At 41.0% G+C, this 14,334-nt stretch overlaps 1 protein-coding gene across 1 annotated transcript in view; it reads left to right on the forward strand.

Moving 5' to 3' along the window:
* Positions 1-752: 752 nt before the first annotated feature.
* Positions 753-14,334, forward strand: part of LOC145060967 (uncharacterized) — a 111,105-nt gene continuing 97,523 nt past the window's right edge. Inside the window, exons 1-2 of the mRNA XM_079008299.1 lie at positions 753-1,884; positions 1,972-2,408. Of these exons, the coding sequence (XP_078864425.1) occupies positions 753-1,884; positions 1,972-2,408 (1,569 nt within the window). The remainder of the gene's footprint in view (positions 1,885-1,971; positions 2,409-14,334) is intronic.

The following is a 14,334-nucleotide window of genomic DNA, read 5'->3' on the forward strand; positions in this document are numbered from 1 at the left end:
GCTTTGTGCTTACGGTTTCCCTTATAACTTTTCAGGTGTTAAGATTAAAGAGGCTAGGGCTTGACATGGAGCACCGGGACATCACTACTAGTTATTTTTGTTGGGACCTTATTATTATTACTACTACTTTCGCACTTATTTTATAAGATTATTAAGTAGATGGATTATGTTATGACTATTTCAGTTGTTTTAATTTAATATAAGATGGGTTTTAAAAGTTTAAAATTTTTGAAAAAATTTGGGTGTCACAAGTTGGTATCAGAGCCACAATTTGAGGGAACTAGGCATTCTTGTGGATGTTCTAGACTCAAATTTGAGGCTCTATAAGAGTTTATTTTCTTTTTAAAAGATTTTTCAAAACTTTCTGAAGACTAGTAGTGGAAGATGTCGCGGTGTGTCAGTCGGCCAGCTAAGTAAGCCTTATTTCTTTTGTTAAATGTTTATGTTAAATTGTTCACTATGAATTGGATTCTACTAGTCTTAAAATGTTAGGTTACACACTTATTTAATGTTAACATGTGAGAGAGTTGTACAACTAACGGCTAGAGCGAGCTGGAAATTTTGAAACTAGACGCGAATGCGAAATTGGAACTTGTGTGGAACGTAGTAGAAGGGCCCCTACTATTTGAAACATCGGTGCGGTTTCGGGTCGGGGCAAGGTTGAGAAATTTTCGGCAAGCTGAGTGTTTCGTCTTCCTAGAAATATCTAGGCTGAATTATTTCTAAATATTTTCCTCCTTCTATGGATACATATGGCTCCACCTGCTCGCCTTAATCAGCTCCAAATGGAGCAAGTTAGGAATATTGTCGCTGAGGAATTCAATAACGCTTTCAACGAACTAATCCCGGGCGTGACCAATGACATAATCAACCACGTCAAAGCTCTTCTAGATGAGCGCCTCGCAGCTATTCCCGGGGGAGTGTTACCGGCTCCACCCGTTCGAGATTCGGCATACTACTTCGAGAAGTTCAGCAAGTGTAGCCCTCCTCTTTGTAATGGTGAATCTGACCTAGTTGCTGCTAAGCACTGGGTGTCAGATGTTGAGGGCGCCTTGATGACTGTTGGGTGTCCGTACCAGTACAAAGTTGTGATCGCCATGAATCAGCTGCGAAAAAGGGGAAAGACATGGTGGAACACCATCACCGCTCTATTAAACAAAGAAGAAGTGAGGGCCATGTCTTGGGCCCAATTTGTGGAGAGGTTCGAGGCACAATATGTCCCTAAGGTGGAGCAGCAGCGGATGCAGCAAGAGTTCATGGCCTTACAGCAAACTACCGAGTCTGTTAGCGACCTGAACGCCAAGTTCTTGGAGATGCTATCTTTTTGTCCCTCGTTTGCTGGGAATGAGGCCTGGTTGGTCAGCCGATACACTACCATTCTATGTACCGAGATTCGGGAATTCGTTAGCATGCAGGAGTTCCCGACTTTATCCGCGATCATGGATGCAGCGAGGAGGAGGGAAATCGAGTTGCAGACCCAGTCCAAGAGGAAGGCCAATGACACCTCCTCCAAGACATCCGGAGATGCCCAGAAAAAGCAAAAGCAGGGTGGTAAGTCAAGGTATGAGTACAGGCCGTCTTCAGGTCAGCGCGACAAAAATCCGTTGATATGCTACAACTGCAAAAAGCCAGGGCATTATTGGAAGAATTGTAGGGCTCCCCCTGCGAGTGCAGTTCCTCAGATTACTTCTGCCGCTCCCGTCTGCTATCACTGCAATGAGACGGGACACAAGAAGCCCGAATGGCTGAAGTTGAAGGCTGGTAAAGGAGGCGGGGATACAAATCCTGCAATTGCATTGTCTTCTAAGGGACCCACTATAGTGACACGAGGTCGTGCTCACCAGATGACTGCGGATGAGCCGGTGATTACCGCGACAGTGGCAGGTAAATTTCTTTTTTTTCTTTTCTCTCCTGCCATTATTTAATAAATGGTAGTTAGAATTGTTTACATGATTGTATGTGCTAAATCAGACACTTATTTGATAGATTCTGAGCCCGCTGTTGTTATGTTTGATAGCGGTGCTACCCATTCTTTTGTATCTCGCACGTTTATTAATCGGTTGGGGTGTAGTATCGGAAAATTGGCTCGCCCAATGGTTGTAGAACTTGCCGACAACCGCACTATTTATGTCACCGATGTTTATCGGGGTTGCACTCTTGAGTTTTCTGGAGTTGAATTCCCTATTGATCTTATCCCTATTGTGATGCGAGAGCTCTGCTTTATCGTAGGCATGGATTGGCTTGATGCATTTGATGCGGAAATCCACTGTCGTAAGAAGCAAGTTCGTGTTCGAAACCCTAGAGGTGGAGAACTTATTATTCAGAGGAACATTCCCCGCCTGGCTATGGCTTCTTGCTCTTCTTCTATAGCACTAGACGACGTTCCTATCGTTTCCGACTTCAGCGATGTCTTTCCGGAGGAACTCCCTGGCTTGCCACCTATTCGGCAAGTGGAGTTTCGCATTGATTTGGTGCCAGGTGCGACTCCGGTAGCGAAATCTCCTTACCGCTTGGCACCACCTGAAATGAAAGAGCTCCAAGATCAACTTCAAGAACTAAGTGATAAAGGGTTATACGGCCAAGCTTCTCGCCTTGGGGTTCTCCTATTCTCTTTGTGAAGAAGAAAGATGGATCCCAGCGAATGTGTATTGATTATAGGGAGCTAAATAAGCGCACGATAAAGAATAGTTACCCGTTGCCACGTATTGACGATCTTTTCGATCAGCTTCAGGGAGCATCTTGGTTTTCCAAGATTGATTTACGTTCCGGTTACCATCAGATGCGGGTTCGTGAATAAGACATTGAGAAAACAACATTCCGTACTCGATATGGGCACGTTGAATTTGTGGTGATGCCTTTTGGGCTCACCAATGCACCCGCAATGTTTATGGATCTCATGAATCGGGTGTGTAGCCTAATGCTTGACCGTTCGGTCATAGTGTTCATATATGATATCTTAGTCTATTCTAGGAGCAAAGAGGAGAATCATCAACACCTTCGAGAGATTCTGGAAACTCTGGCAAGAGAAAGGCTTTATGCTAAATTCTCAAAATGTGAATTTTCGTTGGAAGAAGTTCAGTTCTTGGGGCATGTGGTAAACAAACACGATATTAAGGTCGATCAAGCCATGGTTGATGCGGTTAAACAATGGAAGATTCCAAAAACACCTTCTGAAATTCGCAGTTTCTTGGGTTTAGCCGGTTATTACCGGATGTTCATTGAAAATTTCTCTAAAATTGCCTTACCACTCACCCGATTGACCAAGAAATCAATGAATTTCATTTGGGGCCCGGAGCAGCAGCTGGCGTTTGATGAGTTAAGGAAACGATTGTGTGATGCTCCGATTTTGGCCTTACCTGATGGGGTTGAGGATATGGTGGTTTACTGTGATGCATCACTTCAGGGTCTTGGTGCCGTGTTAATGCAACGAGATAGGGTGATAGCCTATGCCTCTTGACAGCTGAAACCCCATGAACGAAACTACCCCACTCATGATTTGGAGCTTGGGGCTGTTGTTTTCGCTCTTAAGATTTGGAGACACTATCTCTATGGAGTGAAGTTTATCATATATACTGACCATAAGAGTCTGAAATATTTGTTCGAGCAGCGGGATTTAAACATGAGGCAGATCCGATGGTTGGATGTGGTAAAAGATTATGATTGTGAAATTCACTACCACCCCGATAAAGCTAATGTGGTAGCTGATGCTCTCAGTCGTAAACAATCTGCCGAACCGATTCGAGCTAAGTGTCTCCGGATCACGATGGTATCGTCTTTGTTAGATCTAATCCGGGACGCCCACAAGATGGCAATAATGGAGGAAAACATCAGGCGTGAGAAGATTGGGAAAGAGTTGCCTAAGATGGAACGAGATGGGCGGGGTTTGCTGACTCGCTACGGTAGGGTTTGGGTTCCATATACCGGGGGAAATCGGAAAACCTAATGGATGAGTCTCATAAGTCAAAATTTTCTATCCATCCTGGTGCTACTAAAATGCATCGGGACATTCATGAGGCTTACTGGTGGCATGGAATGAAGAATGATGTGGCTCGATTTGTGGAAGAATGTATGACCTGTCGGAAGGTCAAGGCGGAACACCAGAAACCGCATGGGAAGTTGCAACCATTGGAGATTCCTGAATGGAAATGGGAGCATCTAACCATGGACTTCATTACAAAACTTCCTAGAACTGCCCGAGGATCCGATACGATATGGGTGATTGTTGATCGTTTGACTAAGAGTGCTCACTTTCTGGCTATAAAGGAGAGCTCATCGGCGGAGAAATTAGCCAAGATCTTTGTTCGGGAGATTGTCTCATTACATGGGGTGCCCATTTCTATCGTCTCCGATCGAGACACCCGATTTACCTCTCGGTTCTGGAGGAAGTTTCAGGAGGAATTGGGCACACGATTACATTTTAGTACCGCCTTCCATCCGCAGACAGACGGGTAGAGTGAGCGGACGATTCAGACCTTGGAGGACATGCTTAGGGCAAGTGCGATTGATTTTGGGGGTAGTTGGGATGACCATCTACATCTAGCTGAGTTTTCTTATAACAACAACTATCACTCGAGCATTAAAATGCCTCCGTATGAAGCCTTGTATGCGAGGAAGTGCAGGACGCCCGTTTGTTGGGGCGAGGTTGGGCAGAGGGTACTTGGGAGTATCGATATCGTGCTACGGACTACAGAGAAAATCCAAGTGATTCGGGATCATTTGGTCACAGCGAGCAGTCGTCAGAAAAGTTATGCCGACAAAAGACGCTCCAATCCTGAGTTCCAGGTGGGAGATTATGTGTTGCTTAAAGTCTCCCCATGGAATGGTGTGATTCGATTTCGGAAGCGGGGAAAGCTCGGACCCCGATTCATTGGACCCTACAAGGTCATAGCCCGTGTGGGGAAGGTGGCTTACCATTTAGAGCTTCCTGACGAACTTAGTCTAGTTCATAATACGTTCCATGTGTCTTAGTTACGAAAATGCGTTGTTGATGAGACCGCAGTGATACCACTGGAGGACATACAGATTGACGAGCGTCTCAATTATGTTGAGAAACCAATCGCTATTTTAGAACGAAAGACGAAAGCTCTCCGCAACAAGACTATAAACTTGGTTAAGGTGCAGTGGCAACATAGGAAGGGTTCGGAATGGACTTGGGAACCGGAATGCGAGATGCAGGCTCATTATCCGGATCTGTTTCTAGGTGTTGACTTCGAGGACGAAGTCCATTCTTAGTGGGGAAGAGTAGTAACGCCCTGGTTTTTCTCGGTACGTTTGGTTATTTTAATTTAGTTATCCTTGTAACCTTGGGTTAATTTATTTAACCAATGTATGATTTCTTATGTTATTGGACTCTTTTGATCATCTTGTAAACTCCTTTTATTGAAGTCCATGGACTATGGGCCTATTTGCAAAGTCCATCTAGTAAATAGTACTTAATGTGTTAATTGAGTCATTTGGAACACACACAAGAAAAACACTCCAAACCCTCCCTCTCTCTCTCTCTAAAATCGTCCTCTATCTCTTTGGGATCAAGAGCAGCCAAGGGGATGTTGTTTGGAGCTTAATTCTTGTTCATTTCCAGCCTTGATTCATATTGGTATGAACCTCCTTATCATTTCTTACAACTTGATTCATAAACTTGTTCTAGTCTTATGATTTCATCTTCACTTCTTCTCCTTCTTATTTGATTTGTAATTGTATGTTATACATCATCTCAAGGTCCTATCTTCACCCCATATATGGTGGATGATGGATCTAGGGTTTTACATGCGGCAAAATATCATGGAAACCCTAAAAGGGAGAATGGTGATTTTATGTGCTTTATGTTCATTTTCATGTTGATTGTTATTACAATCTTGTGGAAAAATGAAATCCTAATGATACCTAACCCTTTTTAGTACCACCATGATAATGGGGACTAAATTGGGATTATGAACACATCTTAAATTGTGTTTCAAAGGGAGAAGGATGGATAAGCCAAAAAGGAATCACGGGTGGCTACGATTCTGTTTTCCATCAGATCTGTAGTCATTTTGTAAAACTCATATCATGAGCTCTAGAATTCAAACGGACCCCAAACCAGTACCAAAAGTTCAAAAATTGAGTTGGCTAACTTTATTAAGCAGGCCAACCTCACTGATAAGGACTTTATCTATGGGAAAGAATGGAATCTTTGCTGTTAGGTCTGATTCGGGTCTGTTCTGATATGTCATTTTGTTTTCATCATTTCTAAGGCTTGGAAAAGGATCCAGAGTGATTCCAAGTCTATATATGTTCCATATATTATGAATTTAAGATCTGGAGAAGATGGGGTGTTATTTCCAATTAGAAATTGGCTAGAATGGATCCACACTCCAGATCAGTGGGCAGTTACAAGCTTTTGCTAGTGCTGTGATTGTCCACAATGTGAATTTTATATCTGGAGTTTAGTAGATGATTTTCATTCAATTCCAACTCTGACACTTTCATTTTTATGTCCTTTACTTCTTTTAATTTTGGCTTGGACGAATTCTACTCACTAGTTAGGTAGAATTGGCCAACATCACTTGACTGTATTGTTGGAGACAGAAGTGATACACCAGTTTGTAAAATTCATATTTAATTCATCTTTTGGAGTTATAATGAGTTCTTTATAGTTGTGGAATCCTGAGAAATCATAGTTTCCTATAAAATTTAGTTAAAGCTATGTTTCTGTTTTAGATTTTGGAGTAAATCCGTTTTAAACAGCAGGTCTGTTTTAGAGACCTTGCTGTGATTACTCTTTTCTCAACTCATAGCTTCATTACTTCTCCTTTCTAAACTTTATTCCTTCTTAGGTGGGGTTTTGAAGTTTGCTCAAGCTTGGTAGCATTATTTGATTCTTAGCTATCTTTACTACTCACTCAAGGTGAGTTCTCTCACACCGTTGTATTGATGATTGTGTTTGCTAGTTAGCTCGTGTGTGATTATTTGAATTTATTATAAAAGCATGCTATATAAGTATTGTTTTAATTCATACATGTGCACTGTATGTAACTAATCATGGATATGGGGACACCACCAAAGGATATGGATTTACCAGTGCGGTGGGTAGGTAAGATCACCAACGTAATACTCATCGTGAGGTGCGGTGATTAGGGCCAAGTGATACGTGATCTTCCCGGTGCGGCTCAAACCTACAAGTCGTTCTTGTATTATTGGTGTTGATTCGTTCTTTGCCCTTATTATAAAACTATAATTGGAAAATGGATTAGGGTTAGTAAATATGAATGTTAGTACAATGTCTATGTTTGAATTCACTAAGCTTTGTGCTTACGGTTTCCCTTATAACTTTTCAGGTGTTAAGATTAAAGAGGCTAGGGCTTGACATGGAGCACCGGGACATCACTACTAGTTATTTTTGTTGGGACCTTATTATTATTATTACTTTCGCACTTATTTATAAGATTATTAAGTAGATGGATTATGTTATGACTATTTCAGTTGTTTTATTTTAATGTAAGATGGGTTTTAAAAGTTTAAAATTTTTGAAAAAATTTGGGTGTCACAAATGATCATCCGATTCCTTTGAATGATCACCATGATGAAGACCTCACAGATGATGGTAACTCCGAACCCGAGGTTGAGAATCTACCCCCGGTAGCTCCCATTCCAAATCCTAACCTTCTTCTGGCTTTTCATGGCCTGACGCCTCCATGGGTCGAATGTTTGGAAGCATGGAGCGAAGATCAAGCTCAACCTATGCCGTTTAATGGAGACCGAAGCTTCCATAACGTAAATGAAGGGAGCACAGCAGACAGAGTTCTACCAATCCTGATCCGTAGAGTTGCCCGAAACGAAATTCAGGGCAGGACAGCTCTACGTCGTATCGCGGAAGTTGACACCAATGGAGGGGTACATATCCTTCGCACCAACAGCCTTGAACATGCTCGTGAGAGATCTGAGAGAGACCACGAAACCCTACTGCAAGCACTAGCTGAAACCCGAGCCAAAGTCATAGAGCTCCGAGTACGTTAGAGGGTATACGAAAGATACCTGCTTGATATGGAATGTCAACTAGTTGAACTGAGAGTTCACCAGAGGGATGACCGTCGCCAGTAGTAGATGCTTTACTTTATTTTCCTTGTTAAAAAGGAATTTTTTTCTGTCTATGCCCTATGTGGCATTTTCTATGAAACCATCTTGTACTGTAAGTACTTTAGTTAGGCCTTTATTCTGTCAAGGACTATCACCCCTGGATATGATGTAAGACCTGTTACAAGGTCATTTTCCCGAACTTCTACGTCGTGAATATCAAAGATATTGACAGTCGGCTAACTTCTGTGTCATTCTTTATTCAATTACTCTCATCATACTTTCATTTGAGTCTATCTGAAACATGCTTTAATCAAGACATTAGACTATAGAAATTTAACTCCGGAGACATTTCCAAGTCTCTTTTAGTGGTTGGATCATGTTACTCACCAACCAATGATACCTCGGCTTGAACGACAAGCGTCTTGAGACCATTCTACGAACTTACTTCCACTCATTACTAGGACTGCATCATAGGGATGTAGGTCGAACCTTTGCGAACATACTTCTATTCTTTACTAGGACTGCATCATAGAGATGTAGGTCGAACCTTTGCGAACATACTTCTATTCCTTACTAGGACTGCATCATAGGGATGTAGGTCAAACTTTCGAGAACATACTCTTACTCTTCGTTTGAACGAGCAAAGTACAACTAGGGTCAACCAGAATTGCTCACAAAATCCTTATCTTTCGTGTTACAGAATCATGTCGTCATCTGGAAACAATCAGCCGAGCAATGAAACCCCTATCCTCCATATCGACGCTGCTACATTACAAGATGCAGTAGCAGCTACTGTGACAACTTTCCTTACATACATCAACTCAGGCAACACAAGCAAGACTGACAAAGGAGTCGAGAGTTCCGATGGTAGTACCAAACCGGGAAACCAACAAATGGCAACAATCATGGACTTGCAAAGTCGTAAGACCGAAAAGAAGAGACGATATCGTCAAGCCCAAAAGGAGCGCAAAAGATCTCAAAGACTTGCCATACCACAACAGCAAGTGGCAACTCCTACAGAACGCTTTAGGAGGCAATTTACAAAATGGAGTAATAAGGAAGGCACTCGCATCCACGTAACTCTGGCTAAACACCTCACTCCCACCACCAATGCTAGTGCTAGCCAGTCATGCCACCAATGCGGTGAGATAGGGCACTTCAAGAAGGATTGTCCTATAACAAAGAACTCCGGCACGGACGACAGAATTCTAAGGATCACTGCCGCAGGGGAGACTACTCCGGACCCACGTTAATGTAATTAAGGCATTTCGTTGTAACAGACTTATAAACCATCCAAAACTAGTGCAACTAGAGTCTTATCTTTTGCGAGATCTCGTCAGTAAAGGGATGCTCGTGCTGCGTATACTTGTCGTTTGTAGTATACCTAATTCGCAGCAATAGTCTTGTAGTAAGTCTAAAGTACTGTAACTATGTTGATGGTTGCACGGTTGTCTTTTGTCTGTAACGCCTTATGTTCAAATCTAATGTATTTTATTTTCCTTATGATTCCGACATTATCATACAACTAGATTCAATCTGATCCGCACAAAACCAGCTTCATACGTACATCTCTTTCTTCAAAATCGCCTTCCAGCAAAGCCGTCATATCAGAACACCGAAGTACTCATGCATGGAGTACCTTATAGTTCTTTTCCTTTCCGAAGAAATCCCCGAAGTACCACTCGTACAGTACGTCAAGTTCAATCCAAAGATCCATACGTTTGATCTGTCGCTGAAGAATGTATACGTAGGGGTGATATATAATCAAGGTTCTACAGGTTTAGAATTGATGATTCCACTTTAACTTCTTTTTCCTCGATAGGATGTGAGCTTAAAGAAGAATCAGTAATTTGACTATCTTTTCAATCTTAATTATATATGACTCGTATACACGAGATGGTGATCGTTGAACCATGTATGAATTCTAATATGAACTTCAGGACGGAGAACTGCCCAAGACTACGAGTAATCGCATTGTCATGCGAACAAACATAGAGTCCAGTATGACTCCTGTAACTAGATCGCCCTACAGTATAAACACCTACGGAGATACAAGAATAGTCCGGGCAACTTAGCGAACTACTCAGCAATAGAATTGGGAGACCAGGCTTCTCACCCTGGAGAGCTCCAGTCTTATTCTTCCAGAAGTCGACGGATGGCATCATATGTACCTCGGCTATCGAGGACTCCGTCAAGAATTTCATTAGAAATCATTACCTCTGCCTCGCATAGATGAATTGGTTGAACAAACGCAAGGAACGAGTTACCTTTCAGAAATGGACCGAGATCCGAATATAAGTAGTTTCGAGTGTTAGCGAAGGATGTCTCGAAGACTACCTTCCGAACTCGATGCGGACACTTCGAGTCCATAGTGATACCCCTCGGATAGGACCAATACGCCCATAATATCCATGAGCTTAATGAGTAGGGTACGCCGTTCTTACTTGGATCAGTTCGTCATTCTCCTTGTAATGACATACTTATCTACCTCGTAGTAAGAAGGAATCCATGGAAACATTACCCTCAGAGAAACTTTCACGAAGTTCTCTAAACACGAGTTTTGGAATTGAAGAGTCAGATTCCTAAGACCCACTATTAGTGATGTGGGAATTCTTGAGTACTCTTTCAATTTATCAAAACCGTTGAGAATATGTCGACACCGAAGACGCCGACAGAAATTCGCCAAATGCTAGGTCTTGCAGACCTACTATCGTAGTCCATTCAGAACTCCTTGCAAATTACAGAAACCCTTACGACTTTGACCCAGCAGGGGGTAGCCCTTGACTGGGAAGTTAAGCAAGAGAAAGAACCCTTGGAATTCCAAGTGAGAGACCAAATTCTTTAGGAATTCTCACTCTGGGGATGGCTTAATACGCTTCGTAAAGCGTGGAAAGCTAAATCCAAGATAGTTAGGACCTCCGAGATTCTTACCAGAATTGGTCCTATATCTCACAAAATAGACCTACTCCGCGAGTGTAGTAACACACAGTTTACCCTTCGCGTCTCGATCTTGAGACCGTACCTTTCCGTCAGGACTCTCATAGGTCCACTCGACGAGATCGAAATTCACAAGACCCTCGCCTTCATAGAAGAACCGTAGTGACCCCCGACCGAGAGGTCAAGCGGACGAAGCAGCGCCGCGTCCCTTCAGTGAAGGTTCGTTGGGATACCAACCGAGGACCCGAATTCACTTATGGGCACAAGAACCAATCGATTAGGAAGTTTCCACCTCATGACTTGATCATTCATACCTACTTCCTTACCTAAATTCTAATTTCAGGAAAAAATTCCCTTTAACAATGGGATGATGTGACAGATCAAAATTTTCATTCGGTTAAACCCTAAAATTCAATCACTTCATATTATAATTCAATTTCAGTTTTATTTGTTTTTAACAAATTTAAAGATTCGTTTGACTATTATAATAATTATTCTTTAAATGAACGAGTGAAAGAATGTGCCATCTCGGGTCTTGAAATTTCTAAACCGCAAATACCACGTAGCTTAGAAGTTCACGGCCAAACTTTTATGTTTGGGCCGTAAACTCCCCTAAAAACCGTAAACTCATGCCTTAAGCATGAGTTTACTCCCCAATGTGTCTCATTCTTTCTTGCAATCTAAAGAGTAAACTCCAAACTCTCTCAAGTATCATCCCGGTTTTCGCCCGATTTCCCGAAAACTTAAGTGTTTCTCGACTTGATTACTTGATATAACATAACATCTAGTGATTATACATCCTTTAATCCATCCATTTATGTGTTTTGACTAGTTTTCCAAAACACCAAGAACACCAAGAACACACACTAGTTCTCTTGAAGCTTTTGAGCTCATTCTTGCAAGTTTTGATGGATTTGAAGGAATGAGAGGAAATTGTTGTGCCCTATTTTCCCCAAGCAACCTTTCCCTCACTTGTGTGCATATTCTAGACTCTTTGTAAGTCCTCAACATTCTGTCTTTTAATGATTTGATCTTTAGATCTAGGTTTTACGTTATTATTTGGTCCCTTTGATGTGGTTGGTAAGGTTTTAAGAGATAAAGTTTGCAACCTTTTGGTTTCTCTAAGTCCCTTGAACATCACATCTAATAGATCTAGGAATTGGTTGTGGTTTGAAGACCTTGCTTGGATCTTAGGTCATTTTGTATCTTTTGACCTAGATTTGGGAAAGGACATGCATGGGGAGTGCATTTCGATAAAGTTTTCATTTTTAGGGATCATTAGGATCCCTAAAGACCTTATGGAAGTTTCATAATGAAGAATTTATGAATTAAGTTCTTAATGGATGATTCCATGCATTAAATTTGCCAATGCATAACGTTGGAAACTGTGACAACTCGACATTTTCATTCGGTCAAACCCTAAAAGTCAATCACTTCATATTATAAGTCAATTTCAGTTCTATTTGTTTTTAACAAATTTAAAGATTCGTTTGACTATTATAATAATTATTCTTTAAATGAACGGGTGAAAGAATGTGCCGTCTTGGGTCTTGAAATTTCTAAACCGCGAATACCACGTAGCTTAGAAGTTAACGGCCAAACTTTTATGTTTAAGCCGTAAACTCCCCTAAAAACCGTAAACTCATGCGTTAAGCATGAGTTTACTTCCCAATGTGTCTCATTCTTTCTTGCAATCTAAAGAGTAAACTCCAAACTCTCTGAAGTATCATCCCGGTTTTCGCCCGATTTCCCGAAAACGTAAGTGTTTCTCGACTTGATTATTTGATATAACATAACATCTAGTGATTATACATCCTTTAATCCATCCATTTATGTGTTTTGTCTAGTTTTCCAAAACACCAAGAACACCAAGAACACACAATAGTGTTCTTGGACTTTTAGTTCATTTCAAGCTTCCACAAAGTAAGTACTTCTATCCTAGAGTCATTTAAAGCTTGCTATACATATTAATATCAAAGAAAAGTCCCAAGAACAAGGTGTTCACGGTTTTAGGAGGCTCCCAAAACCGTAAACACCAAGAATAGGGCCAAAGTGGTGCCTTAGGGTGCCTAGATGCTTCACAATGCCTTAGGGACTTGTCTAGATCCATCCTTGATGAGTTTATCACACAAAAAGCAAAAAAAAACCTCACGTTTATATGTGTTTACGGTTTGGGGATCTCCCAAAACTGTAAACACCCCAAAAGGTGTTTAAATGTCCCATATTTACTCCTAATGCCTAGAATCTAACGTAGACTATTACCATGATGAGCTAAGGACTTGAAAACACTAAAATGCCTAAGTCCATGAGAGTTTAAGGTAGTAAACTCATGGAGAAATGGTCCATAGACCGTAAACTCCATTTAGGAGTGTCTTGATGCCACACAACACTTCCTAAGGCTTAAACATGAAGTAGGAATACTTGGATTGGCTTAGAAAGCTTCAAACATCAAATGGTCACGAAGGGGGTGAGCTTACGACCGTAAAACCAAGGGTTTACGACCATAAACCCTTTTTCTAGTGACCATAAAACCGTAAACTCCTTAAAGGAGTGTTCCTTGGACCCCAATCACACTAGCCTTTCCCTACAACACTTGGTTGCAACCCTTGTGATCTTTAACACTTGAAACAAAGTGTTACCATGTTCTAGAGTGTCTTAACTTATATTATTAGAGATAAAGTTCCTAATTAGTTATATATATATATATATATATATATATATATATATATATATATATATATATATATATTGATTATATGATAACTAGGCTCGTTGTGTGTGTATAAGTCTCCACTTGTCACCTTGCATCGTATCCGACACTTCAATCCAATTCACTCACTACAGGTGAGTTCATACCCGTAAATTAACCTTTTAAATGTTTTCTAATGTTTATAGATACTTTCATGGGGGGATACAAGTAAAGTTACGATAATTATTATCTCAATCACATGTAATTAATAACTATCGACAAGTGAATCTCTTACTTTCAAACTGTTTTACCAAACTGTTTTACTTCAAATTGTCTTAAACACTCTTTTACATATCAAATGCTTTTATGAAACTTATTTTATACTTTTATATTATCAATTCCATGTCTATGTATGTATAGTTATATAAGCAATGTTTAAAAGGCTTAGGAAGGCCTGCCTGCCCTATTTCGTTTTCGCCCTTGAGATGTGGTCTGGTGGGATATCGGGTACCTGTCCGAAGGTCGTTTAAATATTAGTTATATATCATGTGTACATATATAGTCATAAAGGTTCTTCCAGTTCATTCAGTACCCTTGGGTAGCAAGGCTATAGTCCCATGTTCATACGTACAAGTTATATTACTAGTAAAGTA

The sequence above is a fragment of the Lactuca serriola genome, chromosome 1 (assembly GCF_051521515.1).
Source record: "Lactuca serriola cultivar US96UC23 chromosome 1, Lser_US96UC23_V15, whole genome shotgun sequence".
NCBI classification, from domain to species: Eukaryota; Viridiplantae; Streptophyta; class Magnoliopsida; order Asterales; family Asteraceae; genus Lactuca; species Lactuca serriola.